The sequence below is a fragment of the Leopardus geoffroyi genome, chromosome A1, assembly GCF_018350155.1.
Source record: "Leopardus geoffroyi isolate Oge1 chromosome A1, O.geoffroyi_Oge1_pat1.0, whole genome shotgun sequence".
In the NCBI taxonomy this organism is placed as follows: domain Eukaryota; kingdom Metazoa; phylum Chordata; class Mammalia; order Carnivora; family Felidae; genus Leopardus; species Leopardus geoffroyi.
In genome coordinates, this window is record NC_059326.1 from 115,843,891 (window position 1) to 115,869,690 (window position 25,800).

The 25,800-nt window shown below is 50.0% G+C and overlaps 1 protein-coding gene across 5 annotated transcripts in view; it reads right to left on the reverse strand.

The window, feature by feature from the left end:
• Positions 1-25,800, reverse strand: part of NRG2 (neuregulin 2) — a 186,310-nt gene that overhangs the window by 56,088 nt on the left and 104,422 nt on the right. The window contains exon 1 of one of the 5 annotated variants that reach the window (XM_045445957.1): positions 1,017-1,215. The exons of the other annotated variants lie outside the window; for them this stretch is intronic. Coding sequence (XP_045301913.1) covers positions 1,017-1,107 — 91 coding nt within the window. The 5' untranslated portion in view covers positions 1,108-1,215. Of the gene's footprint in view, positions 1-1,016; positions 1,216-25,800 lie in introns of those variants that run through there. 5 annotated transcript variants of the gene reach the window in all.

The window sequence follows — 25,800 nt, forward strand, 5'->3', positions numbered from 1 at the left end:
ACCTATCTCTGGAACTTATTTTGGGCCTTTAACCTCAGTAAGCCTCAGTTGCTCCCTCTGTAAAATGGAGCGAAGACCACCTGCCCCCAGAGTTGTTATAAGAAAATGGGAGGTGAAGCATGCCTAGCCTACTGACTAGTAGTCATTAACAACATGCTTGCCTGAAGAAGAAAAAAGTGAGAATCCAGGGTTTCCCGAATGTGCCCAAATAATGGAAGCCTAGTTCTACAGAAGCCCAAGACCAGTGCACTCAGTGGGGCCTTTCCTCCTTCAGCCTGCAGCTGCCCAGGGAGGCCCCCAAAGCGGGTGTCAGCACAGGGCTCTGTTCACCCAGAGCACCTTCTCACCTCCCTCCCTGGGGACAGAATCCAAGGGCCCAAGAGAGCACTCCTGAAGACAAGAGGGAGACAAACGCCTGGTGCCTGGTCCAGTTCTGGGGGAAATGTCACAAAGCAGCGGCTCCCCACTCCCTGGCGCTCACCAGGTGGACAGGGCATCCCCTCCCAGGCTCCAGAGCTGGCAGGCGCTGCTGCTCTTGCTCCAATGGCAGAGCGGAACTCAGGGAGGTGTGGCACATGGGTGGGAGTGCGCCCAGAGCACACTCCGAGGCAGGAGAGGCAGTGACAGTTCCCGGAGCGCTCCGCCGCCAGGCCAGGCCCCGCGTCTACTGATCGCTTTCTGTCCGTGCCTCTGGCTCCATCCTGCCACTCACTCCGGGCTCGCGGTCTGCAAGCCGTCCCCGGGGTGGGGGTGGGGGGGGGCAGCTCCTCTCTGCCGCCCCCTTCGTGGGGACGCAGCGGCCCGGGGACAGGCGCACACAGCCACCGGCGGACTCTGGGCGCGCAGTCCCTTTGCCCACCCGGCCACGGAGCCCCGCTCGCAAGCAGGCACTCACGCTCCTCGGTGCCTGTCACCTCAGCGACGGCTCGCACAGCCCCAGACTCACCAGCTCGGTGCTGGGCGGCAGGTTTCTCCCAGTGAAACTGGCTTTCTGGGCGCGCTGAGGTGTGCCCTACCTTTCTCCCCGGGTTCGGGCTCCCGCTCCCGCTTCCTTCCCTCTCGGTGCTTCTTGCCGCGGCCTCGGCCCCTCCTCCTGGACTCCGACATTCTGCCCGGGGTCCCAGGCGGTGGGACCGACGCGAGGCGCGGGAGGCAGAGACGGCCTCCGCTCTCCGCTGGCGCGCTGCGCCCCCGCTGCCTGCAGCCCCAGTGCCCGAGCGCGGCGCCTTTCTTATAGGGCGGTCACACCCTCCGGGGGAGGGGAGCAGCCAGCCTTAACTCTTCCCCTCCCGCGCCCGCCGTCCTCGCCCCCCCCTCCCTACCCGTGCAGGCTGCGGGGAGCTGCGGGGGGGAGGTGCCGGGGGGCCGGGTCTGAGCCCTGGACCCCCTCCCGGGGCCCACCGAGGGACGCAGGACCGGTGCCCAAACAGAGCGCTGCAGCTCTCCTCGCTGGAGACGGGGCTCAGCTGGGCTGGGGGCCGAGCCATGATTGGGGAGGGGGGAGTAGAGATCCCCCAGCGAGGGCCAGGCTAAGGACAGCATGGGGGTGGGGAGACAGTGAGAGTAGGGCCCAGGAAGGGACCAAAATGAAGCCCACTGGCCACCCCCAGTGGGGCAGGACGCGAGCTCTTGATTCTTGCAGTGTTTCTCCACCGCCTCGTGGGCCCCCCAGAGTCTTATAGGCAGTTTGCCTGTGCCTCCTCATCCCTGAAGGTCTGGCCTCAACCCCATGGGATATCACCATCTGGGGGAATACTTTTTATGCAGCCACTATTTGTGTTTGGCTGCGGGAGTCTGTGGCCCAGGAGCCCCTCCCAGTCAAGGCAGGCTGCAGCCTGAAGGGAACCTGGGTGCCCCAGGTGGCTTGTAGCCCCTCTCCCACACACACTCTGACAGCCCAGGCTGCCAGCACCAGCTGGCTCCTCTCTTCAAGGCCTGTGGAGGTGAATTTAGACGCTGACCCCCCCCCCCCCCCACCTTCCCACAAGCCACTGGGCAAGAGCTGCCAGAAAGGACAGCGTCCTGGCTCCAGCCTGGGTGTGGTGCTGAAAGGGTTACATAGCAAAGGCTCTCCCTCTTCTGGCTCCCAGAAAGCCTGAGCCTGCGGTTTGCCTGCCTCTCTCTGCCGGAGGTGTCCCCTTACAGCCATCCCAACTGGAATCCGAGTCAAAGATCATCTTAGCCAGTCCTCTGCCTCCTCAGGACAGGGTCCCAAGGCTTCTCTGGAGTGTCCTCCTTAGATGAGCCTGGAGCAAGCTAGGTCCCTGGGTCAAGGCCAGGGACTCTGGGGCTCCAGGGCTGCCTGAGGGCCTGGCCAGACTTTGAGGCCAAACTGAGGGTGAGCAAGTGGACACAGAAAGAGAGAAGATGGAGGCAGTGCCCATGCAGAGGGCTGATCTCCGGTGCTCTTGGGGCCTCCGGCCTGTCCCACAGGGGCCAGGTTTGGAGAGACCAAGTGTAAGAGCTATCAGCCCTCTCATATCCCACAGTGAGCACTCACCTTTATTCACGTAGCATGGCTCCCTGTGAGGTGGGCAGTGAGGGGTCCTGGGCAGAGCCCAAGCCCACGCCCAAGCCCGGGTCTCACTCCTGCTCCAACCCCTTGCTTATTCAGCTTCCTAAATAGCACTCTTATCTGCCTTTCCCCAGCCAACCACCGCTGCCTCAGTTCACTCCCTCTTCCCGTCCTACACACTCTGATCTCCTTGCTTGAAGTCTTGCCCTCTCAGTTCTGACCTCCTCAAGGCTATCAGACAGAACTTTCTAAAACACAAGCCAGATCACTTCACTATTACCTTGCAGGTTCAACCTAAGCTCCTCCTTGGTATTCGGAGCCAATTCCATTGGGCCTTAGCTTACAGCCTTCTAGCCCCTAATCGTGCGCCTCAGCCACATTTACCTACAAGCCACATACACTATATCTTTGCACATACCAATGTCTCTACCCAGAATGGCCTTCCCCCCCTTCTTGGCCTGGCCAACCTCTCTGTTCATTCATTTAGCAAATCTGTAGCAAGGCTCACTGGGTTTTAGGCACAGTGCTACATGCTGGGGGTTGGGGGTGAGCAAGACAGACACGGGTCTACTTATGTGCAGGTTACAGTCTTGGTGGGGACAGACACAGCTAATTACACAAATAGTAAATTGATTAAACTTTGTGTGAAAGATTAAGGGGACATATTCATTCAACAAACATTTCTGTATCTTGATATCCAGGTCCATAGAGGAAACAGTGTAGAGAGGGAAGGCTTTCCTTAAGAAGCATTGAAATTGGACATCGAAGAATGACTAGGAGTTCGCTGGACTAAGGGGAGGAGCATTCCTGGCAGAAGCAACAATATATCTAAGGCTGTGGGGCAGGAGGAAGCTTTCTTGCCTTTGCAAAACAAAAGGATGGTCAGTATGCTGAGGGGTGTGTGTGTGTGTCTGTGTATGACTACTGTGTACGGGTATGTGTCTATGTGTATAGGGTGTGTGTGGTATATGTATGAGTGTGTGTGTATGTGTGTCTGCATTTAAGGTACATGTGTATGAACATGGGGTGTGTGTGTGGGTACACAGGGAGCAGAAGGAAACTAGAGAAGGGTCAAGGAGTGGTCAGACCAAGCAGGACATTGTAGGCTCAGAAAAAACCCCTGAGCGTACAATGGGCTTTATCCTAGAAGCAGTGGTCTGCTATCATAAGCCTTCAAGCAAGGTGGGAGAGGTCACTGATTAGATCCTCTGCTTCTTTAGTAATTTTCATTTATCTTTATAAGAACACATCACTTTGTATTGTTTTGAATTTCTACCCCTATCTGTCTCACTAGAATCAGGCCTCTTTAGGGCTGGGACCCCAGCACCTGGCACGTGGTAAGTGGTCAGTACCTCCCTATGGGACAGATGAGTGACCCCTCCTGCTAGCGAAGCATGGCCAAGGGCAGCAACAAGACAAAATAGCCCCAAGCGGAAGCCTGCAGGCCAGCTGAAGATAACTTCTTTGGGGTAGAGCTCTCCTGGCAGTCTAAGACACATCATGGCTTTGTATCAATGCATGATAAGAGTTAGAAAAGCCATGACAATTCGAAGGGGGCACTCTCCATCAGCTGGGGAATCCAGAAGCAGTGTTGAGAGGGGTGGGGCTTGAAGAAAGTCTTCAAGGATAGGGAGGATTTCTTTTTTTTCTTTTTAAGTAGGCTTCATGCCCAGCGCAGAGCCCAATGTGGCCCTTGAACCCATGACCCTGAGGGCAGGAGACCTGAATTGAGATCAAGAGTCAGATGCTCAACCAACTGAGCCACCCAGGCTCCCTGAAGGATGGGGAGGATTTTGATGGGAGCAGGCGAAGACTTAGCAGGTGCATTTCCTGGGAGCTTGCTCAGGAGATGATGTGCAGAGCAGGCTTCTGTTAGGCGACTACAGGAGCTACACATAATTAATATAGCAAATACTTTCTGGATGCTTAGTGCAAGCCAGAGCTCAGAGTGCCTAGCACACTATATAGGTTATCTCTTGTCATCCCCACAACACTCCTGTGAGGTAGTTTTAGTCATTCTCCCAGTTTTACCGAAGAAGAAACAAAGACTAGGGATGATGTGACTGGGAAGTGGCAACAGAGGACTCACACCAGAGCTACCTCACTAGGGCCCATGCTCTTCCTCATTACGCTGTACTGCTTGTGTGTAGGCTGGGGAAATGCGTTGCCTGCCAGGCTGATGCTTTTGGACTATTAGGAAATAATGGGAATTCACTGATGAGTTTTTGAGGAAGGGAGTGACGTGGACATTGGAAAAATTAATCTGACTGGAGTATGCAAGATAGATGGAAAGGGGAAGAGAGTGGAGGTAAGGGAACTGGCTAAGCAGCCCAACCATTAAATATTTCTGTAGGGCCCTGTATGTGCCTGGCCCTGAGCATCATGGGTAAGGAAGGCCTGAACTGGGGGTAAGGGAGTAAAAACAGTAGTAGTAAGAGCAGCTAACATAATATCCTTAATATACACTTCTTCACAACAGCACTATGATGTAAGTCTATTATTATCCCCATTTTGCAGGTGAGGAAACTGAGGCACAGAGAGTCAAAGTTATTTTTATTTGTCCCAGTCGAGCAACGTGTAAGTGGCAGAGCAGAATTAGGAGCCTATGCATTTGGGTACCCACAGCCCATTCCCCTAAGCCCAAGTCACGGTGTTCCTCAAGAAGATGTGGAAAAGGGAGAAAGAGGAGAGAAAGGGCCTCTTCCTCAGGACCTGCACAGTTCCATAGCCCTGTGATTGAGGCTCAGTGCCAAGGTCACTGGCAAGTGGAGAGAGCAACATGGCACCATGAGGCATGCCAGCCTCTGCAGCAGAGCAGTTTGGGGGAAGGACAGCAGGCACTTGGAGCCTCCCAGGCCGGGACCAGGGCTCCTATGAGGAGCCTGAAAATGACCCTGGGAGAACCCCTTCTTCTTACCACGGGTTGTGTAATGCTCCGTATAACCTCCTGTGGGAGCCAGTGGAACCCTGGACGGGCCTAGAGACCACATCCCCCAGAGAAGAAGCCTCTCCCCGAGCCTGGTTTCACAAAGAGACGCTAATAGTAACATAACAAGTTAATTCAATTCCTTTAAGGAGCAAAAACACAATGTTAACTGGCTTACAAACTTCTTTTTTTCCTTTCTAACATTTTCCCCTCCACTTTGAGGCTGTGCCATGGGCAAACTTTGAAGTTTAGGAAAGTTTAGACTTGTTTGAGTCATGTGCAAAAATGCCTTTGAGTGAAAAGACGAAAAAAAAAAAAAACCCACATTATCCCTTCCCCCACCTGAGACTTGGGGGCTCCAAGAAGATTACCTATAAAGTTTTCCTGAAAAGGGGTCTTGGGACCAAGCTGGGGTTTGCCCCCTCCCTTTGGACTCATTGCTCAGTGGGAATCCTCTAGATGCATGTCAGTGACTTCAGACTGGGGAAAGCCTGAAGTAGTCCTTTAAAGGTCACCTCCTGCCCCGGGATAAGTCCCCTCTGAGCCATCCCAGAGCCACATTCTGTTTGCCTGGGGGTTAAAAACCCTTGAAGATGAGGCTACCCTCACTCTCGGCCACCCCACCTCAGTGCCTCCAAGTCACGAGCCTCCTCCCCCTCCCTCCCCACACAGAGAGGCTGCCAGAGGAGGAAACAGATCAATATGCCACTCCCTGCAGGACCAGAGAAATCTCCACTCCCTGGGGGATTATGCAAGGCCTGGGAAGCCCATTACCACCACTGACTCTAGGATGCAGCAGGATCCTGGCTGGAGCCCTGGCAAGCCCCAGGGAGCAAGTGAGGGCCAGTCCCAGCTCACCAGGCCCAGAGAGCGCAGAAGCTGAACCCTGGCCATCACTCCTGCATCCCCGTGGCTTCGGCAATCCACAATGGATTTCTTCTCTCTCACACAAGTTCACTCATGCTTCTGCCTCCTTCACAGCCTTTTTGGGCAGCCAAAAAGAAGGGGGCTGCATGGTCTGGACCAGAAAGGCTGGGTTAGATGCGAGGACATCTGGGCTTGGGCCCAGTTTTGTCCTTGAAATTAGATTAATCTGAACAGATCACTTTCTACACCAGGGACTCAGGCTACAAAATGAGAAGTGCCCCTAGATCCCTCTGTCTACCAGCCCAGGGAGGCTGCAAGAATCTAGGTGATTAAAGGAGTAAGGGGCTCGAGATCACTGGAGAAGAGCCCTTGATTGCTGGGTGTGGATGCCTCTGGAGCCAGAACACAGACCTGTAAACCCTGGATAATTCTCTCAGAATCGTACCTAACTGCTCAGCACGTATACTTACACTCACACCTTGGTGCGTAAACTTCACTGAGCCCTGGTCTACCAGAGAGATTGAAATCAGTCACCCCGCCCAGGGTCCAAACCAGTCCCCCCTAGACTGTGATATTTTGAACAAGACTTGATTTCTCTTTAAAAAAGAAAGTAAAAGAAAAGGGCCCACAGGCTTTTCCAATAGGGATTTCACTAAGTGGCTAAGGAAGTCATTTCCGATCTTCCAGAAATGCTAAGGCCTGGCCTTGGGGAGCTCCCTAGGCTCAGAGGCCATGTCAACAGTGCTGAGGTGGTGAGCCACACCTTCCTGCCATGACCTTTTGACCTCATCTCCTTTCCTTTTGCTCCCAGGGGACACAGGTCATCTGGTCCAGAGCCTGGGCTGGGCCCAGGCCGTGGGGGGCTGCCATGGGTGGGCGCTTCTGTCTTCATTTCCACCATTTAGGAGGCTCCTCGTACTTCAGCCCACCCAACCCCAAACCCAGAAGGGAATTCAAGCTCCCTGCTTGAGAGTTTGGCGTCTCTCCTTCATTTTGGACCCTCTCAGGTGAAAGAAGGACGTGGAAGGGAAGAGGCTAGCCCATCCCCGGATGAGTGCTGGGAGGCACCAGGAAAGAGAAGAAAGCATTGGCCAGAGAGAGGGTGGGGAGCCTCTTCTGGCTCCAGGGGCCGGGAGAAGAAAGCCCAGGCAGCAATGGGAGAGCAAAGGAGGGGAGAGGTGAGGCGACAGGCAGGCCTGGGCAGGGCTGGAAGCACATGGGGGGAGGAAGTGAGAAAGCAGAGCAGCCCAGGGATGAGGGAGGGGCAGGAGGTGGGAGTGCGATTGATGGAGAAGACAAAGGAAGGAAGCGGAACAGAGCAGAGGCAGAGGGAGGCGGCCCGCCACTACTTCCAGTGTCCCCAAGGACCTGCTGGAGCCTCTTGGGCAAGTCTCTTTCCCTCTCTGGCCTGTCTTTTCATCTGGAAAACGTGAGGTTGGGGTAGATGATCGCAAGAGGTACCCCATCTGAGATACCTGAGGGTGCCACGCTTGCCAGAAAGAGGGGAGATGGCTGGGAGTAGGAGAGGGAGTGGTCCCCAGTCCCACAGATGGAGAAGAGATATTCCTGGTTCATAGGCCCTTTTCCCAGCTCCATGCTTTCCCTCAGCCCCTTCCTGGTGTGGACCCTTGGCCTGGCAGAAGCCCTGGGTTGTCTGTGAGTCCCTCTTTCAGGCTGCAGGGAGGCACGGGGCTGGCGGAAAGCTGGGGGTCCAGTATTAGGCCCCGCTGCAGGTATCCTGGGTTCCCGCTGCCAGACTCTTCCAGGATATGGCCTTGGGATAAACTGCCCCATCTGCACTGAAACACCTGGGAGATCCCAGCACTCCATCTTACGTGACCTGGAGCCACATTCTCCCTGGGGTGAGAGGTGGGAGCCTGTGTAACTTTCCCAGGGTTGGGGGTGATTCAGTGCTCCTGCCTGCCTCCCTCTTCAAGTTAACTGCGTAATTACACGGCAATAATAATAACTGGCACTTACACACCAAGTCCTAAGTACATAATTTATTTATGTAACGACATAATGACTGTTTGCTGGCCTGGGGGCTGTGGGGACCATGTGCAAAGGCTTAGCTGCCATCTGTACCACCCGGGGGACACTGACTACGTGGATCAGCAACCCATGGGAGCCACGTTTCCTAGAAGCAGTCGTCCTCCAGCCTGAGGGTCCTGTCCTAGTGCAGCAGGGGTGAAGAGGGGCCAGTTCTCTTACATGGAGTTTGCTTACATCACTCTATCCACTCTAGGGGGTGAGGTTAGCAGTGCCAATGCCCACTCCCATCCTCTTGAGGACTGAGGGGGATCCTCCAGAAGGTTACACAGTCCCTTTCTGGGCAGAGGGAGAAAATTCATGCCAGGCTGGCAAATTTGGAGAGACTCCGGGTCACCGCCCAGGGAAACAAGAGGCCTTGCCCAATATAGGCATTTATGAGCCTGGAGGCAAAAAATTCTCTTCTCTCAGCCCTGCCCAGCCTAGCCCTACCCAGCTCAGCCCTGCCATCCTTGGCTTGGCTGGTCCTGGGACCACAGCCCAGCTTCCCTGGCCTGGCCTGGCCTGGATACTGGTTCCCATGTAGACCTTTTGGGAATTCCCAATGGACAACTTCACAGATGCTAACTTCCTAGTGGCTATAGCTGGTCTCAAGGAACCTGAAGACCCAGGGTGCCTAGATGGCTCAGTCGGTTAAGCGTCCAACTTCAGCTCAGGTCACAATCTTGCAGTGTGTGGGTTCAGGCCCGTGTCTGGGCTCTGTGCTGGCACTCTGTAGCCTGCTTGGGATTCTCTCTCTTTCTCCCTCTCTGCCCCTGCCCTGCTCACACTGTCTCTCAAAAAACAAACAAACAAACAAACAAACAAACAAACAAAAAAACCTCAAGACCCAACTCCGGTCCTGTCCTCTTTATTCTTACTACCATCAAATCAGCCCTCTACTTTTCCTTGGAGCCCCTGTTCACAGCTCATGAACGTTCCAGCACTACTAACCACAAAGCAAGAACCACTAGGACATCTAGGCTGTTGGCTGTTGGAGCAATCCGGAGCTGTGAAAACCATAATTCATCCAGGAGCAGGATCTACCAATTTCAAGTGGATATGATATCGAGATAGGGCCAGAAAGCCTGAGTTCTCTTTCCAGCTCAGCCAGATTTTGCTGGTGGTTCCTGGGAAGTAATATTCTTCCTTCAGCCTCAGTGTCGCTTACCTGTGGACCAAGGGAAAGTGAAATACTCTCCAAGGGCTGTTCTAGCAATAAATCTTCAAAGAAGAGCTCTGAATCTCCAAATCTGTTCCCAACCCTGGGAACCTCGTCCCTTGCTGCGGGCTGCTGCCCTCATAGCTGGCCCTCTAGTAGCCTCCCTCCTACTTTGGAAGGTCAACCACTAGTTTCCAGAAACCTCTATCGTCTAAGCCCAGCTGTGGATGCATGTGGGGATGCCCATGGGAACCAGCATGCACATACATGGCCTCAGGGGCTCTCAGCACTGCACTTGGCCATTGGCCATTGCAGAATCCCTGCAGATTTCTTAGGGCTGCATGCTACAGCATCAAATCACTGCTGCTGCTGCTGTTGATGATGATGATGATGATGAGGAGGAGGAGGAGGAGGAGAAGAATGGCAGGGGTGGTGACTTTGATGGCTCCTTAGACCCATACTCACCCCTCAATCTGTTTCCTACACTCTGCCCCAGTCACACCAGCCTTCTGGTAATTCCGACTCCCTCTCCCAGCCACTCCAGAGCAGTGGGTTCTGGAAACTGTGGTCAGTGAAGTGTCTCCCACAAGCCTTTGCCTAATTATGCACATTGTTCTGGGGTTCTGACTGATGTCCAGCCAAGTGCTTCCTTTATGTGATTTCATACATAAGCTTCCCCTTAAATTACTGGGCATCTCCAACACCACCGGCCTACCCCCTAGCTTCTGGGGCTCAGCTAGCAGCCACTGGCTTCAACAGCTCAGCTGCCTGTGGGGAGCCCCAGCGAAGCCTTCTTGCCCTCACCTCTGCCTTGCCTTTGCTCCTTGGGGGTCAGGCATTGCTCGCTCAGCACCTGCTATGTGATGGGCACAGTGCTGGGCACTGCAGGATACGAAGGCCCTGTCTTCAGGAGCTTACGATCTAGAGGGAAGACAACACTCTCAAAGATGGACAAAAATCACAGCCTAAGAGAGCAGAAATTTATGGACAATTTCCTGCAAAAGGATGAGACCAAGTATCCTGGAATTTCCTGGGGGAGAGAGAGCTAAGTGTGACCTGGGGTGGTCAGTGAAGGTGGGATTCCTATAAAAAGGGGAAGATACCATTTAACAGAAAGCGCAGGAGGTGGGATGTGAGCTGGGGGTGAGAAGAGGGAGGCCAGAGGGAGGTACACTGACTTATCAGGGAAACTGGTGCCTCAAACACCCACCTGTGCCCTTGGGCCATTTCCCTGTCCCTCATGTCTCAGGACCAGGGAGCCCCCACATTTGGAGTAGCCTTAAGGCCACCCCAGGCACAGAACTCAGCATCCCTTAGGGCTCCCTTTCTCTCGCTGCGTGCTGGGGTTCCACAAAGAAGAGTGACACCCGCTCCCTAATCTGTACACACACAGACACACGCTAAAGACAGCAGCTTCAGGAGCTCCTCTGCCAAATCTCCTAGGATCGTCCCCCTCCGTCCTCTCCCCTCCCCCTTTCCCTCACCATCTCATTCACTCAAATCGGTGTACACCTCACCCCCCTTTTAAATCCCTCCCATCCATTACATAACTCTGTTTGGGCTTATTTTTGCCCAGAGGTATGAGCTGCATTTCTGCATATTTAAGCTGTCCTTGATTCATTCCTGCCCGTTTCTTAGTTCTGTTTGCCCAGGTGCCCGCCCGCCCCACCCACAGGCTCTGAGGCCCCGGGAACATGCCCACGTTAGGCTCAGCTTGCCTCACAGCTAGTGGCTGTTCCACTCCAGGTCCAAAGGAGTGGACACAGAGCCACACCGGGGCCCCACTAGTTGGGTCCTAGGCCGTGGTAGTCCCTGGGGCTGGCCATACTGCAGTCACAAAAATGCTGGTACCTGCCATTGCTCTCCTTTCTTCCCTCCCAGGGAGCCTTGGACCTTGTATCTCCTAGTCCTCTCTACCCCCATGCTTGCACCCTGGCTGTAATTCAAGGGGGAAGGGGCAGTGGGAGAAAAGACAAAATGCTAATTAACGGCTTATTTCCTATTAGCTTCTTACAAATAGAACGGCTTAATGTCATTACTGAAATGTTTGCAAGGGGGCTCTTGTTGCACTATAAAATAATTAGCTGACAATCATTATTTTATTTTTAAGAGCTCATTACCAAATAGGCTGTAATTCACTCTCTAGCCTTCCCTCCTGCTGTGGAGACAGGGTGATTTGGTGGACAACGGTGTGGGGAGACTTTGTGCTCAGGGTCACCAGTTGAAATGAGGATTCTGCTTAGCTGTTTCCAGCTACTGTAAGGAGCTGGCGCCTGCTGAGCCACGAAGGCTTGACAGGCTTGAATGGTGGCCAGGGCCTCCCAGGTCCTGTCCACATTACAGTGGTGTCTGAGGCAGGCCCCTGATCTCTGGGGCCCCAGAGAGGACACTGAACTCCTTGGGAGACCCTGCCACTCAAATTTTGCTCCTGGCATGCCAGTGCTACCCCTCCATGCCCTCACCCTCTGCTCTGTATACCCCGCTCAAGAGCTACCCGTTGGGTACTGTGCTCCTGCCACGTGGCCGGCTGGCTGCCTGATCCACATGTGCTCTCTTGTAACAACTCCGAGTATTGTTATCCGATTTACAAGCAGAATTACATAGAAAGGCCTTGTGTGGTAAATTCCAGATGATCATCTAGCCAAAGGGAAAGGATCATGGTAACCTCTGTTTTGCAAAAGATGAGAATGGGGCACAGGAGATGCTTTCCTGGAATATGGCACAGCCTGGGCAGAGGCACATGAGTGGGAGCCCACAAAGCGGGTTCACAGAATGATGAACATTCCAGTCTGACTGACATAAAAGACTCTTGCAGGGAGTCATGGTTGATAAGCCTGGGGAGAGAGGATGGGGACCAGATGGTTCGGAGCTCCGAGAGCTCATGCCAAGAAAATGAGAGGACATAGAAGGTTTTTAGGCAAGGAGGTGACCCAACTGAAGTTCTCTTCTCCGAGACTCATCTGGCAGCAATGTGCAGGGCAGAATGCAGCAGGACGGGTCTGGAGGCATCAAGAATGATCAGTGCAACATTTTTCACGACGGTAGCCACCTTTAAGACTACGCTGGGGTGCTTGCTGCAAATGCGGAACGATGATCCCATACAATACATTCTGAATCACAGTCTCTTGAGTGGGGCTAGAGTTGGTATTTGTAACTATTTTGATGCGAATGGTATGTGAAACACACTTGGAGAAAACTGGCCCTAGATAATCCAGTCCCCACTGCTCAGCTTGGCATTGGAAGCTTTCTGTAACCTGTCCCCACCAATTTTTTCTCCTCACAACTGTATTTTTAAAGTTAATTGAGATACAATGCACATGCCATACAAGTGAACCACTTAAAGTGTACAATTCACTGTTCCTGGTATATTTAGAGAGTCGTGCAACCATCACTGCATTCAATTTAAGTCCTTTTCATCTCTCCCCAAAAGAAACTCTGTATTCTTTAGTACCCCTCTTCCCTTATTACGTATAGCCCAACGCATCCATAGATCAACTTTCTGTCTCTATAGATTTGCCTTTTCTGGACATTTCATATAAATGCAATCACACAGCATGCCCTCTTTTGTGCCCGGCTCTCTTCACGTAGCCTACTGTTTCCAAGGTACATCTATGCTATAGCATGTATCAGTACTTCATTTGTTTTTGTGGCCAAATAATATTCCATTGTATGGATGTACCATGTCTTTTTTTTTTTTTTTTTTTTTTTGGTTGCTTGTGCTTTGGGCATCCCATCTCAGAAACCATTACCTGGGGTGCCTGGGTGGCTCTGTCGGTTAAGTGTCCGACTCTTGGATTCGATTCAGGTCATGACCTCACAGTTCGTGAATTCGAGCCCCGCAGAGGGCTCTGCACTGACACCTGTGGAGCCTGCATGAGACTCTCTGTCTCCCTCTCTTTCTGCCCTTCCCCTGTTGTCTCTCTCTCTCTCTCTCTCTCTCTCTAAAATATAGATAAACATTAAAAAAAAACAAAAAACCACATTACCTAATCTGAGGAAGGTCACGAAGATTTACGCCTATTTATGTTTTCTAAGTCTTGTATTTTTAGCTCTTACAATTTAATCTTTGATCCATGTTAAGTTTTGTATATAGTCTGGTGTATTCTTTTGCATGCAGATATCCCATTGTCCTAGCACCACTGTTAAAGATAACTACAAGTGCATCAGTTCCTCTCAGCAATTCTTACATGGACTGCAGTCCGAGAACAAATGCATTAGAGGATACAGAACCAGGCTAAGCGATGTGTGACAGGGCTTAAAGTAGTGTTCTTATCATGAAGTGGCACCTGGGTGGCTCAGTTGGTTAAGTGTCCTACATCGGCTCGGACCATGATCTCGTGGTTCACTAGTTCAAGCCCTGCATCAGGCTCTGTGCTGACAGCTCAGAGCCTGGAGCCTGTTTTGGATTGTGTGTCTCCCTCTCTCTCTGACCTTCCCCTGCTCATTCCCCCTCTCTCTCTCAAAAATAAAACATTTAAAAAAAAATTAAAAAACAGAAGTGAGATAAAAGGACGGATGAGCGATAGAAGGATGAAGGACATGGTAACACAAGGTGATGGAGTGGTTGTAATGATCCATAAAAATTCAAAGATGATACCATGATTGCATGTTTCCTTGCATCCCTACCCTTCCATAGCGTAAAACATGTTTCTACATACTTTGTCTCATTTGGTCCTCTTACTGAGGTAGGGAGGCCATTACTATCTCCATATAACAGAGGAGGAGAGTGAGGGTCCAACAAGTGGTTAGAGAGCAGCCTAGGCAGCCCCAAGACTCTAAACACTGGTGATCTGAATGCTGACGGAAGCTGAGGAAACAGGCACCAGTGCTGCTTTAGCTGTTTAGACAGGTTGGCCTGGAGCCGCAGGCAGGGCATGCCTAGCAGACATCCGAAATGGCAGCGCTGGAGCTGGCTCTAGAGGTCGGGGTTGAAGATGGGGTTTGGGGACTGGCTCCTGAAGAACATCATTAATGGTATCAGGGCAAGCAAGCCGGCCAGGGAGAAAGTGCGGACGGAGAAGAGGAAGGCGAGAAAGCAGGCCCGTATTTAGAGGCCAGGAAGCATCAAAACAGTGGACAGGAAAAGAGCTAGGAGAATTTTCTGAGCAGACGGTGGGTCAACCAGTAGCAAACACTGAATAAATAGCTAGAAGGGTGAAAACTTCCCGAAGGAGATGGGTGGGTGGAGGGGGCTCGGAAGGAATGTCACAAATCACTGCTGTGAAGACTGGCTATGGGACCACACTTCAGTGCCTGATGGGACTGTGTTACATGAAGGACACCCTTTTTGAATTGTTTTGTAAAGCAGATAATTGCTCTCTAATACCTCTTTCCCTTTCTCTCAAGAAGAATTTGCACAGAAAAGTTTTGCTTAAAGCCAGTTATGCCTGCCTGTGGAAGAGAGCACAATGTGTTTTCCAAAATGCTTCCCCTCCCAAGGGCACGGTGGCCAGGCCAGGTTTCTTCAGTCTGAGTACAGATTAGGCAGGCAATTCTGAGTTTTCAGCTTACACTCAAAGTCAGGGAAATGGTAGGTGTGGGGTCACTAACTCTCCCCTCCCCATGACCCCTGGGCCCCATATGGCTCTGTTAGTAAGAGCAGAAGCACTTGCCAGGGACCTGGCCTTTATGTTTGGTTTGTATGCATTACCTGCTTGAGAAAATGATCTTCAATGTTCCTGAATCCCTGTAGCTAAGTGATATTTGGCGGGGGGGGGGGGGGGGGGGCGCATGGGAGGTGACAAGATGAGGGACACAATGTTAGAATGATCAAGCATCTGGAAAAGTGTACTGGATCCTCTCTTGTTCCACATCTTAGCTCTTATGGATTTAGTTTGTATCAGGGTAGAGGTGGGGGCAGAGTAAGTTACAGGACTAAATTCCTGGCCTTGTAGATAGTTTATTTCAATTGAGCAGGGCTCTCTGAGTACCCAGCGTATGCAAGCTAAGCACGGTGGGGGACACAGTGATGTTGAAGATAATCCCAGTCTTGAGGCTCTCGCAATCGCCATGCTAACAGACCAAAATTGCGGTCTCTTGCACATACTTGCCATGCAAATATTTGTGAAAACAAAATTGAATTAGAATACACAATGCAGGGCTCTAAAAGTGAAGCAATCAATGCACACCATGGAATACTAGGTAACCACTTCAATGACAAATATGTTGGCTATGTCGATGTACAAAGACTGTAAATAAAATACAGTAATTGAACAAGGCAGAGACCACACCAGAGACAGCTGTTCAAGGCTCTCAGCCAAAATCAGAGAGGCTGTGGAGGGCAGTAAGGATGTACATGTTTGGTGTTCCATAAGTTTCCTTCCTGTAAACTAGCTTAGGTTCATAACAAAAATGAGTGTTCTAGAAAACAAGTGCTACAGAACTATGGAGGATGGAATGGTCATGGAAGAATGAGACTACAGCTGGGTCTTGATGGATGGATAAATTTTACTCAAACCGAAGAGGGTAGAGAGTATTCCAAACAGGGAGAATAGCATATATAAGTGTTCAGAGATAAGAATGTGCAGACTATCATAAGACACAGTGAGGGCGTCAGCTTAGCTTGGAAAAGTAGATGTGGATCCTGATGTGAAGGCTTACATGCCAACCTAAGGTGTCTAGATTCTGTTTTAGTCTGAACAGGATTCTGAGTCTCATTAATCTTCACACTTGTAAGGATTAAGTGAGTTAATCCAGGCAAAGTCTTTATATCAGTACTAAATGTTTGCTTAGTATTATTATTTTCATCTTTGTGGCTTGTCTCCCAACGAAACCATTTCTGTTGAGGGTAGGGATTCAATCTTTCAGAGAAGGAAGGAAGTAGTGGGTGATCAGTTAAGCAAGACTCACCAGGGTAAGGTTCTTAGTGTAAAACATGACTTCTCTGAGATTTGAAGACACTAATCAGGTATTAAGAAGGGGATATCTGGAGTGGAGATTGAAGACAGGAAAAGGAGATTCTTCCAGACAAAGGAGAGAGCATATAGGAAAGCCCAAAGAGAAAAGAAAGTACAGAAAACTAAAAAAAAGTTTAGCTACCGCCTCTGAGAAGGTTTCTGTTTTAAAAGCAAATGACAAAGAGGTTATAGTAAGGTTGCAGGAAAACAGGGTTCTCACTTAATACACAAAAGTCGCCACTTTCCTATGTACCACCAATTAAGTGGAATTTGAAATTAAAAAGTCACCATTTACATTAGCACCCCTCCAAAATGAAAAACTTAGGTACAAATCTAACAAAAATATGTACAAGACCTACATGAGGAAAACTACAAAGCTCTAATGAAAGATATCAAAGAAAAACTGAATAGATGGAGGGATATTCCATATTCATGGATAGGAAGATTCAATATTGTCAGGATGTCAGTTCTTCCCAACTTGATATCTACATTCAATACAATCTCAATCAAAAAAATCCCAGCAAGGTATTTAGTGGATATTGACAAACTGGTTCTAAAGTTTATATGGAGAGGAAAGGTCCCAGAATTGGCCAACTCAACCTTGAAAGGGAAGAACACAGAGAAGTGATGTTACTCAAATCCAGACTTTCTGTAAAGCTACAGTAATCAGGACAGTGTGATATGTGGAAGATACACAAATGTATCAATGGAACAGAGCCCACATAAATATAATCAACGGATTTTTGACAAATAAAGGCAATACAATGAAAAAACAATGGTTTTTTCAACAAATGGTGTTAGAATATTCACATGCAAAAAAGTCAGTCTAAGCATATATCTTATACCCTCCATAATTATCTCAAAATGGATGATAAATGTAAATGGAAAATGGAAAACTATAAAATTCCTAGAATATAATACAGGAGAAAGTCTAAATGGCCTTGGGTTTGGCAATGACTTTCTAGACACACCACCAAAGTCGTGATCCCTGAAGAAATAGTTGATAAGCTGGACTTCATGAATATTAAAAACTTCTACATGTTCTCAACATTAAAAAAAGGATAATTACGTAACATGACAGATGTGTTAGCTAATGCTATAGTGGTAAGCATACTGCAAAATATAAACGTATCAAATCAGCAAGTTGAATACCTTAAGTTTATACAATGTTATGTGAATTATATCTTAATTATGAAACAAAACAAAACTTCCGTGAAAACATCAAGAAAATGAGAAGTCACAGAGAGAAAATATTTGCAAGAGACACATCTGATAAAGTACTGCTATGCAAAATACACAAAGAACTCTTGAGGATTTTAAAATAGGCAAAAAACAGGTATCTCACCACAGAGGATACACAGATGGCAAGTAAGCGTATGAAAAGATGTTCAACATCATATGTCATTAGGCAATTGCAAATTAACACAATGTAACACACCTGTTAGAATGGCCAAAATCCAGAACACTAACAACACCAAATGCTGGCAAGGGTGTGGAGGAATAGGCACTCTCATTCATTGCTGGTGGGAATGCAAAATGGTACAGCCACTTTGGAAGACAGTTTGGCGGTTTCTTACTATACTCTTACTCTACAATCCAGCAATCACGGTCCTTGGTATTTACCCAAATGAATTAAAAACTTATGTCCGCACAAAAACCAGCACAGGGATGTTTATAGCAGCTTCATCGGTAATTGCCAAAATTTGGAAGCAACCAAGATGTTCTTCAGTAGGTGAGTGGGTAAATAAACTGGTACATCTAGACAAAGGGGCATTATTCAGGGCTAACAAGAAATGAACTATTGAGCTATGAAATGACACGAAGCAAGCTTAAATGCATATTGCTGAATCAAAGAACCCAATCTGAAAAGGCTACACACACCCTGTATGTAGCCAAATATATGACATTCTGGAAAAGATAAAACTATGGAGACAGTAAAAAAAAAAATCAGAGTTGCCAGTGGGTAGAGAGGAGGGAGGGACGAACAGGCAGAGTACAGAGGACTTTGGGGAGAGTGAAACTATTGTGTATGATACTACAGTGGTGGATACATGTCATTATACATTTGTTAAAACCAAAAAAAATGACCAACACCATGGGTGAACCCTAATATGAACTATGGACTTAGAGTGATAAGTGCCGTGTCAGTATGGGTTCATCACTTGCAACTAATGTACGACTGCGGGGGGGGGAAGGGGCACATCAATAGTGGAGGAGCCTCTGCATGTGTGGGTATGGGTAAATGGGAACTCTATACTTTGTGCTCAATTTTGCTGTGCAGTTTTAACTTAAAGCAAATGACAATTATGAAACAGTGTTTATGCCACATTATCTGTCATTAAAATGTTTCTTGTATTTTCCAGTGGTCTTTTAGACACTGTGGTCTGTGGTAGACATCCCTGAAATATGACAGAGCATGAACACAGGGCCGTAGTGACCTACCAGAACTTGCTAAGAAACCTCCGTGCCTGTCCTGCTCAGCCACTAATTAGCTCTGTGGCCTCAGATAGATCTCAGACTCTCCCTCCCCCACTCTCTGGAGCCCAGTTACCTCCTCCCCAACAAAGATTTTGGATGGATCATCCCCTCGGCAAGGCCCCTTCTAGCTCTCATGTCCTATGTCTGTGCCAAAAAACTTGGAAGCTCTGGCTCTCTGGTACTTCACTTGAGAGAAAGACCTTGGAGATCAACCTCCAAGGGCTCAGCCAAACCCAAAGCCCCAGCTGTAATTCAAAAGGCCTGACAAACAAGAGACCAGCAAAACCCTAAGGACTGGTGGGATCCATTAGGCCTGCTGGGGACTGTCATACATGGGGCCTTTGAGCTCTCGGAAGGTAGCAGCAGCTCAGATACATAAGCTCTGCCCGAATAAGTGAATCCCAGGCCCCTCTGATCAGATAGCTCAATGCTGCCCCAGCAGTCCTGTTGGTCATTTCCCCCTTATGCTGGTTGCCAACAGGGCTAGCTGGAAAGACTGGCTCTGACAGCTCCAGGGAGCATGTCTGGTGCCAAGGACTCTGGGCTGCAGCATGCAAGGAGGAAGCAGAGAAAAGACAGCAAGCAAACCAGGCCTGGTCCAGCCCTACCCAGGACCACTGGGATGGATGAGGGAGGCCTCATTGCACCTTCTGCGGCCACCTCCCATAACCCTGCAGGCCTGGCACTGAAGGGCTCTCTGAGGGGCCCATGACCCTGGAGAGGGGAAGGGCCATGGCTGTCTGGACCCAAGAGTCTCTGGTGGATTTCCATCTCTTCTGATCAGAACTGAACTCTCTTTAATAAAATACCCTGGTGCTAAATCAATTAAGTTTTGACAAGAATAAATCTTTTTGGTTTGCAAGACAATATCAAGAGTGCAGAATTTCTGGTAAACGAGAAAAAGAAAAAAACCCTGAATATTTTTCTTAAGGGTGATGAATTATGCCTTCCTTGTTGTGTCCTACAGACGGAATTACTCAACCGGCTTGTTCTGTTTTAATTAACCCAGCTAATAACTTCCCTGCTGGATTCCCTTGTTCATAACTTCTTGGTTTCACATAATAACGTGTTTGTTTCTTCCTTTGTGTTCTAATGAAATGATAATAACCTTCTCTGGCATCCATTTCATCCTTAATATCCGGAGATTTCATTAATATAAACCCTCTTTCCATCTGCTCTTGCTCCCTTTTAAAGGAAATATTTCTCCGTTTTCTTTACTTGTCTTCTTTGGGGAGGCTCAGCTAATCTCCTCTTTCCTCCAGAAAGAATCTTTCTGTAAGGCTTCCCTGGGCCGCCGGGGCTTGGCACGGTTTCCATTGGCCACCTCCCTTTCCAGGGCCTCACTGATGTCTCCTCATTGCTGCTTCAGGGACAAAGACCATGGTTCACTTTGAGTCTATCCCTTGGAGGAAGGCAAGGGCACTAAGTTGCTCACACCTTTTTAGGGTGGGGGCAGGTAGGAGAGTGAAAATGACACTGGTGATGTTCTCTACAGTGACCACAGGAAACATCAAGACCAGGAACAGCCCATAGGGAGGCACTGGGAGGTGGGAACAAGAGGATGGCCCAGAGGTCAAGGAAGAGTCAGGCTAACCAAGATACCAAGATCAAGTAGGGATGGCGCAGTCCGGCAGTTCATCGATAACCTCTAGTGTCTGGTTGTCTTCTTTCTTGTTTTGGTCAGGAACTAAATCCTGACTATTAACCAGTGTCAGGATAGAAAAATTGCTACAGAGTGAAAGCCCTGTGTTTAAAATAATGCACCGAAGAATCTACTGGATCCCCACTGCTCCGCACAAACTCAGCACAGGTCTTGCCACTGTGGGGGGCAGAGACTCCATTTCTGCCTCCAAGGAGTTTCTACATGGATATGAAACTGACACGACGCTCCCCACAGCACCAGCAACCTCAGATCCCGAGGTCTGGTGCCCACTGAATATGCCTACCCTGAAGGTCATGGGGAGGGAAACTTGCAGCTGAGTGGCCAGGAAAAGCTTCCACTCTTTCCCTGAATATTTTCTTTGATTTCTACTACCATCCAGACTAGAAGCCTCTCCAGGGGTCCTTCTATTCTGTCAATAGTATAGACCCCTGGAGTGTGTTGAGGGGCTGCTGGGAATAGAGCAGTTCGAGCCTTTGAGTCAACTGGTCGAGGGGAGAAGTAAAGGCCCTGCAGCCAAACCCAGCCCAGGGGAGTAGAAGTGAGCAGGCAGAGGTTGCAGTCAGGAGCCTGCAGCCAGGCTCCTGAGGTCTGTTCGAGGGCTCTGCAGGGATAGAGAGCTTGAGGAAGAGGGCAGGACGCTATTCTGCTAGCCCAGTTCCGCAGACCCCACCGCTCCACCCACCCCACAGTGTCTTCCAAACAGCCCTCCATGGATGCAGGGAGGCTGCTTCCACCAGCTGGCAGGGCCCATTCTTGCTGCCCAGGACACCTTTACCCTATTTCCTTCCACCCGGTCACCCCCCAACCCTGCCATGTCCTGCCACATGCACCCGGCGGGTACAGCAAATGTGGCCATTGCAGCCTCTGAGTCATCCCCCTCTAATGTGGCAGCAGGGTGTGGGGAGGGCCCAGGCCTCCCTCCGACACAGAAGGAGAATAGAAGAGCTTTTATCACCCACAACAGATGTACTTCTTCAGATCCCCAGGAGACACTGTGCCCTGTCGCACTTGCTCTGGCTTCTCGACCAGGGTCAGCATGCTCGGGTATGGGCATCTCGCTCTGCATTTAACATTTCCCTCTGTACTTTCTGGGGCTGGCATGGGTGTCAAGCAGGAAGGATGACACTACAGAGGCAGCAGGGGAGGAAGCACTCGTGACTGAGTGCTCTGCAGGGAGCCGTGCACACAGGGCAGGCCTGGTCCTGCTCAGTCACATGTGATCTTACAAGCGTGGCTCTCGGTGGTCCTCCGTGGTAGCCACCCCTTCCCGATTCTCCCTGCTTCTCAGCCCCCCAGTTGGCTGCAGTGAGTGATGGTGCTGTGTCTATGACCACAGGAGCCTGGCCTCTGGCTACATGGTCTGTGCAGAGGACACAGACATGGCTTCTACCAGGTGTCCTGTGGGCAGGGATGAGCGGGGCTCCTGTGCGGGGATACCTCTGGGCAGGCAAGCAGTCTAACTGTGCTGTGACTTTCTCGCTTCGGTGGGCTCCAAGTGGTCAGCCTCCAGATTCCAGGCTCAGGCAAGGCTGCCTCTAGCCCAACGCCGACCTAGGAATGAACGCTGAGTAAACCCCTCCAGGGCCAAAACCCCTGTTTCCTCTTCTCTTGGAGGTCTGAGGTCACTTCTTACGCTACATCCATCCCAGAGTGGGTGCAATGGGCCCCAGCCATTAGCTGTATCACCTGAGCTCTCACCTTGCAAGCACATTCCCTCCGGGCCTTCAACCAGGCAGTCAGACACAGCCTCTGTGACCATGGAAGGAAGAAGCTGCTTGGCTCCTGAGGGGATGGAGCTTAGGGCCCCGTGCCAGTCACTCGCTACCAGGACTCTACTGTTGGGATGTCCCTCCTGCAGCCTGACCTTCGTTTCTTCTGCAGAGTCAAGATTTTCATACAGTCCTGTTCTAAGAGGCCAAGAGGGACCTAATAAAAGGAGGTGGTACCTGGCAAGGGTCACAGCTGCCTCTCTGGGAGACCCTAGTGGGAGAGCTTGCAAGCGGGAGTGGTGGTCTCTCCCCCCTGCCACCACCCCTGCTCCCTACTGTGGTTATTCTTGGCTCACTCTAGGCCCAGATGCCTCACCCATGCCCTATTACTCCATCCTATTTGGAACCTTCGCTGCAATGAGTTCCAGGCAGCTGCTCTCCTCCTCCCCCCTCCTTCCCCTACCTTTAATCTCCCTCTTGCACCTGAAGCCCTCTGCTTCCCTGCTTAGAGGCTGTGGGATTGCTCCTCAAAGAATATACAAGACAGGAAAAGGAATGACTCTACTGGCCTTGGATGGGATGGCTACCAGCTCACAGCTTTGTCTAACCTCTCTCTGGGATACCAAGATGTGGACTTGCAGAGATTGGGGCTATGTCTCTACTCTGTCCCTTGTCCTGGGAAGAGACTCACTGTGTTAAAAAAAATGCAACCATCTCCTTCCTCACACTATCACCTACTGCCGGCCCCACAGTCCTCCACCACTGGCAGAGGCAAGAGGCAAAAAAAGAGCTCTCTGGCCATCAGTCAATTCCCCCATTGCCAATACTCTCATGCCTGGGGCAGCCATCCCTGCAAAGCAAGAAAGATAACAAGAGGAGCATGAATGCCCAGGCCCTGAGTCCCATCACTGAGGCAAGCTGTGAGAGTTGCCCAGTTCATAGAAATGAAGCCAGCCACCCTGACAGCCTCCCCCAGATCTCCACTTTTCTGCAGCAATGAACCTTGTGGGCCACCTCCTTCCTGAAAAATTTCCCACCCGTGTCTTCCTTCACTAATGATAGACTTTTCCTTTTCCTCTCACTCTGTCCGTGCGAGTGCTTCTCAGGATTCTGTCCTTGGCTCATCCATCCATTCATTTTTTCTTCCCTTCTATACGCGTTTCAGCCTTGCTCTGGGCCAAATGTTGGGCTGGGCATTGGCCATTTACTTCTCACACCCACCTCTAGGACTTCCTTAAGCCCCACAGCACTACCCGCCTCTTCTCCTAGCACAACCCAAGTGTATCTCGCACGCTGGCCTTTCCTAATGGTCAGCCCCGTGTTCTCAACTCCAGCCGGGTATCTGACCCTGGAAGGTGAACCTCAAACACTACAAATGGAGCTTAACCCCTTTTCCTGGAGCCTGCTCCTTCTGGTTCTTGATTCTCTAACTTCTATTACCTGCCTCAGCATATTCTTGGCCACTGGAGCTGCAAATCAGGAGCCGTCTTTGACTGACAGCTTGGCATCACATCTAGTCACTGGCTGTGCCTGGCGAGTCCTGCCAGCATGATGTTCGTCTAACACATCTGCCCCTGTCTCTTTTTTTTTTTTTTTAATTTTTTTCAATGTTTACTTATTTTTGAGACAGAGAAAGACAGAGCATGAACGAGGGAGGGTCAGAGAGAGGAAGACACAGAATCTGAAGCAGGCGCCAGGCTCCGAGCTGTCAGCACAGAGCCCAATGCAGGGCTCAAACTCACGGACTGTGAGATCATGACCTGAGCCGAAGTCGGATACTTAACCGACTAAACCACCCAGGCACCCCACCCCCACCCCTGCCTCTTTATTTAGTCTCATCACAGCCGCCACAGTTGAGGCTCTTCCAGAGTCTCCCAACTTCCCCGCTTCATCCTGGCTTTCTAGTCCATGACCACCCAAAATATCCCATACAAAGTAGCTGGATTAATCTTCCCCAGAAAGCTTTTTATCTCGTCACACCTCTACTCCACAGCATTTTTGAATGCTCTGTCAGCTCTCCGGTGTCCATATCCTATGGCTTGTCATTCAAGGCATCCATATTGTGTTTTCCCTCATTGCCCTGGCCACATGGGTCCCAAACACACCCTCTGCCTTTGCAGTGGTGCTTATTCTGGCCCCTAGACTCTTTATGCCCTCTCGGCTATTTTTAAGTCTTCCCATCCATGAAGAGCAGGATCAGCTGTTTCTTCCCTCAAACATGTCATGCCTTCTACTACAATGATTCCTGTGGCCTTGTTAGTCTAAGTAGACAATAATCTTTAATTTACAGAAACTTTTCCTCATTCCTCATTGTACTCCTAGCATCTAACACAGGAGGGTGTTCACAGTGCTTGTCAAATGAATGAATTTATAATTCCTGTGGGCTACAAGCTCTACAGAAGGAGGGTGTGAGGAGTGGTTACAGTTGTACAGAAATGTCTGCCAAGCACATTTCCATCTGAGTACAAAGGAAATGGTACCTACAGGAGGCTACTTGTAAGTTTTTCTCTTAATGTTTTTAACCACAGGACTGCTTCTCCTCCTTGTCAAAAGATTGGATACCGTAGCTTCTCAAGGATCCCTCCAACACTCAGCCTCCTTCCTCTGGATGGGGTTTGGTATCTCGTAAGCCCCTCATAGGTCAATCCTCGCAGCAGCTGCTGGGTCACTCTGTCAGTGAGAAGAGTCATCTCCATATTCTAGGCAATTCTGACTCTACCTTGGGGACAAAGGAAGAGAATCACCAACTGAGACGTTACTGCTCATCTGTTGAATACGTGATGGCACTTAGGTTGAGCCATTTCAACATAATTCTTGACCTAAGATATCCCATCAGCTTCAGAAAGGGCTTTTGTGCTTACATTTTAATAAGGTTGGTTGTGGGACAAACCATGATTAGAGTGTTTTCCCATAGCACCTTCCCCCTTTCCTAAATCTCTCCTACTCCTAGTCAGGAGTGGATTTATCCTCCCTTAAACCTGAGCAAAGAACCAGCCTAAAGCATGACTGGCCTGTTTCTACAAATTTGCTGTTTCATGCTTTCCCTGGGGGAAGGGAGGTGAGTGAGTTCTAAAAGAGGTTTTCTCTTTCAATTTGCTGGAGTAAACCGAAGGACTTGGCTAAGCAGTGAAGAGGTGATCGCATGTACACAGCACTGAAAGCGAGATGTTTCCTATTCTTTAGGAAACTATCTGCAAAGAGATGGTTTACGTTTTATCTGTTTTAGCCACGTGTAGGGTATTTTTGGAAAAGGATTCGACAAGAGAACAAAAGTCCTCCAGGTCTCAAAGTTAGAAAAGTAGCAGAGTTCAGTTGAAACTTTCAGACAGGTTCCCTTTGGTTTGTGTTTCTTCTCCTGGCAGGAAGTCTGTTTTCCATCTCTGTAGATCACACTTGTGCTTCTGATGATAAAATGCATGCCTCACTGACTTCCAGATACTCACTGCTGCTGGCCCCGCTCAAGGCTCCACTTGCCAAAAATGGCTGGAGAATAACCACCAGGGGGACAACAAAGGCCGTACGGGCTACCAAGTAGGGGCTCAGGGTTCAGGGAGGG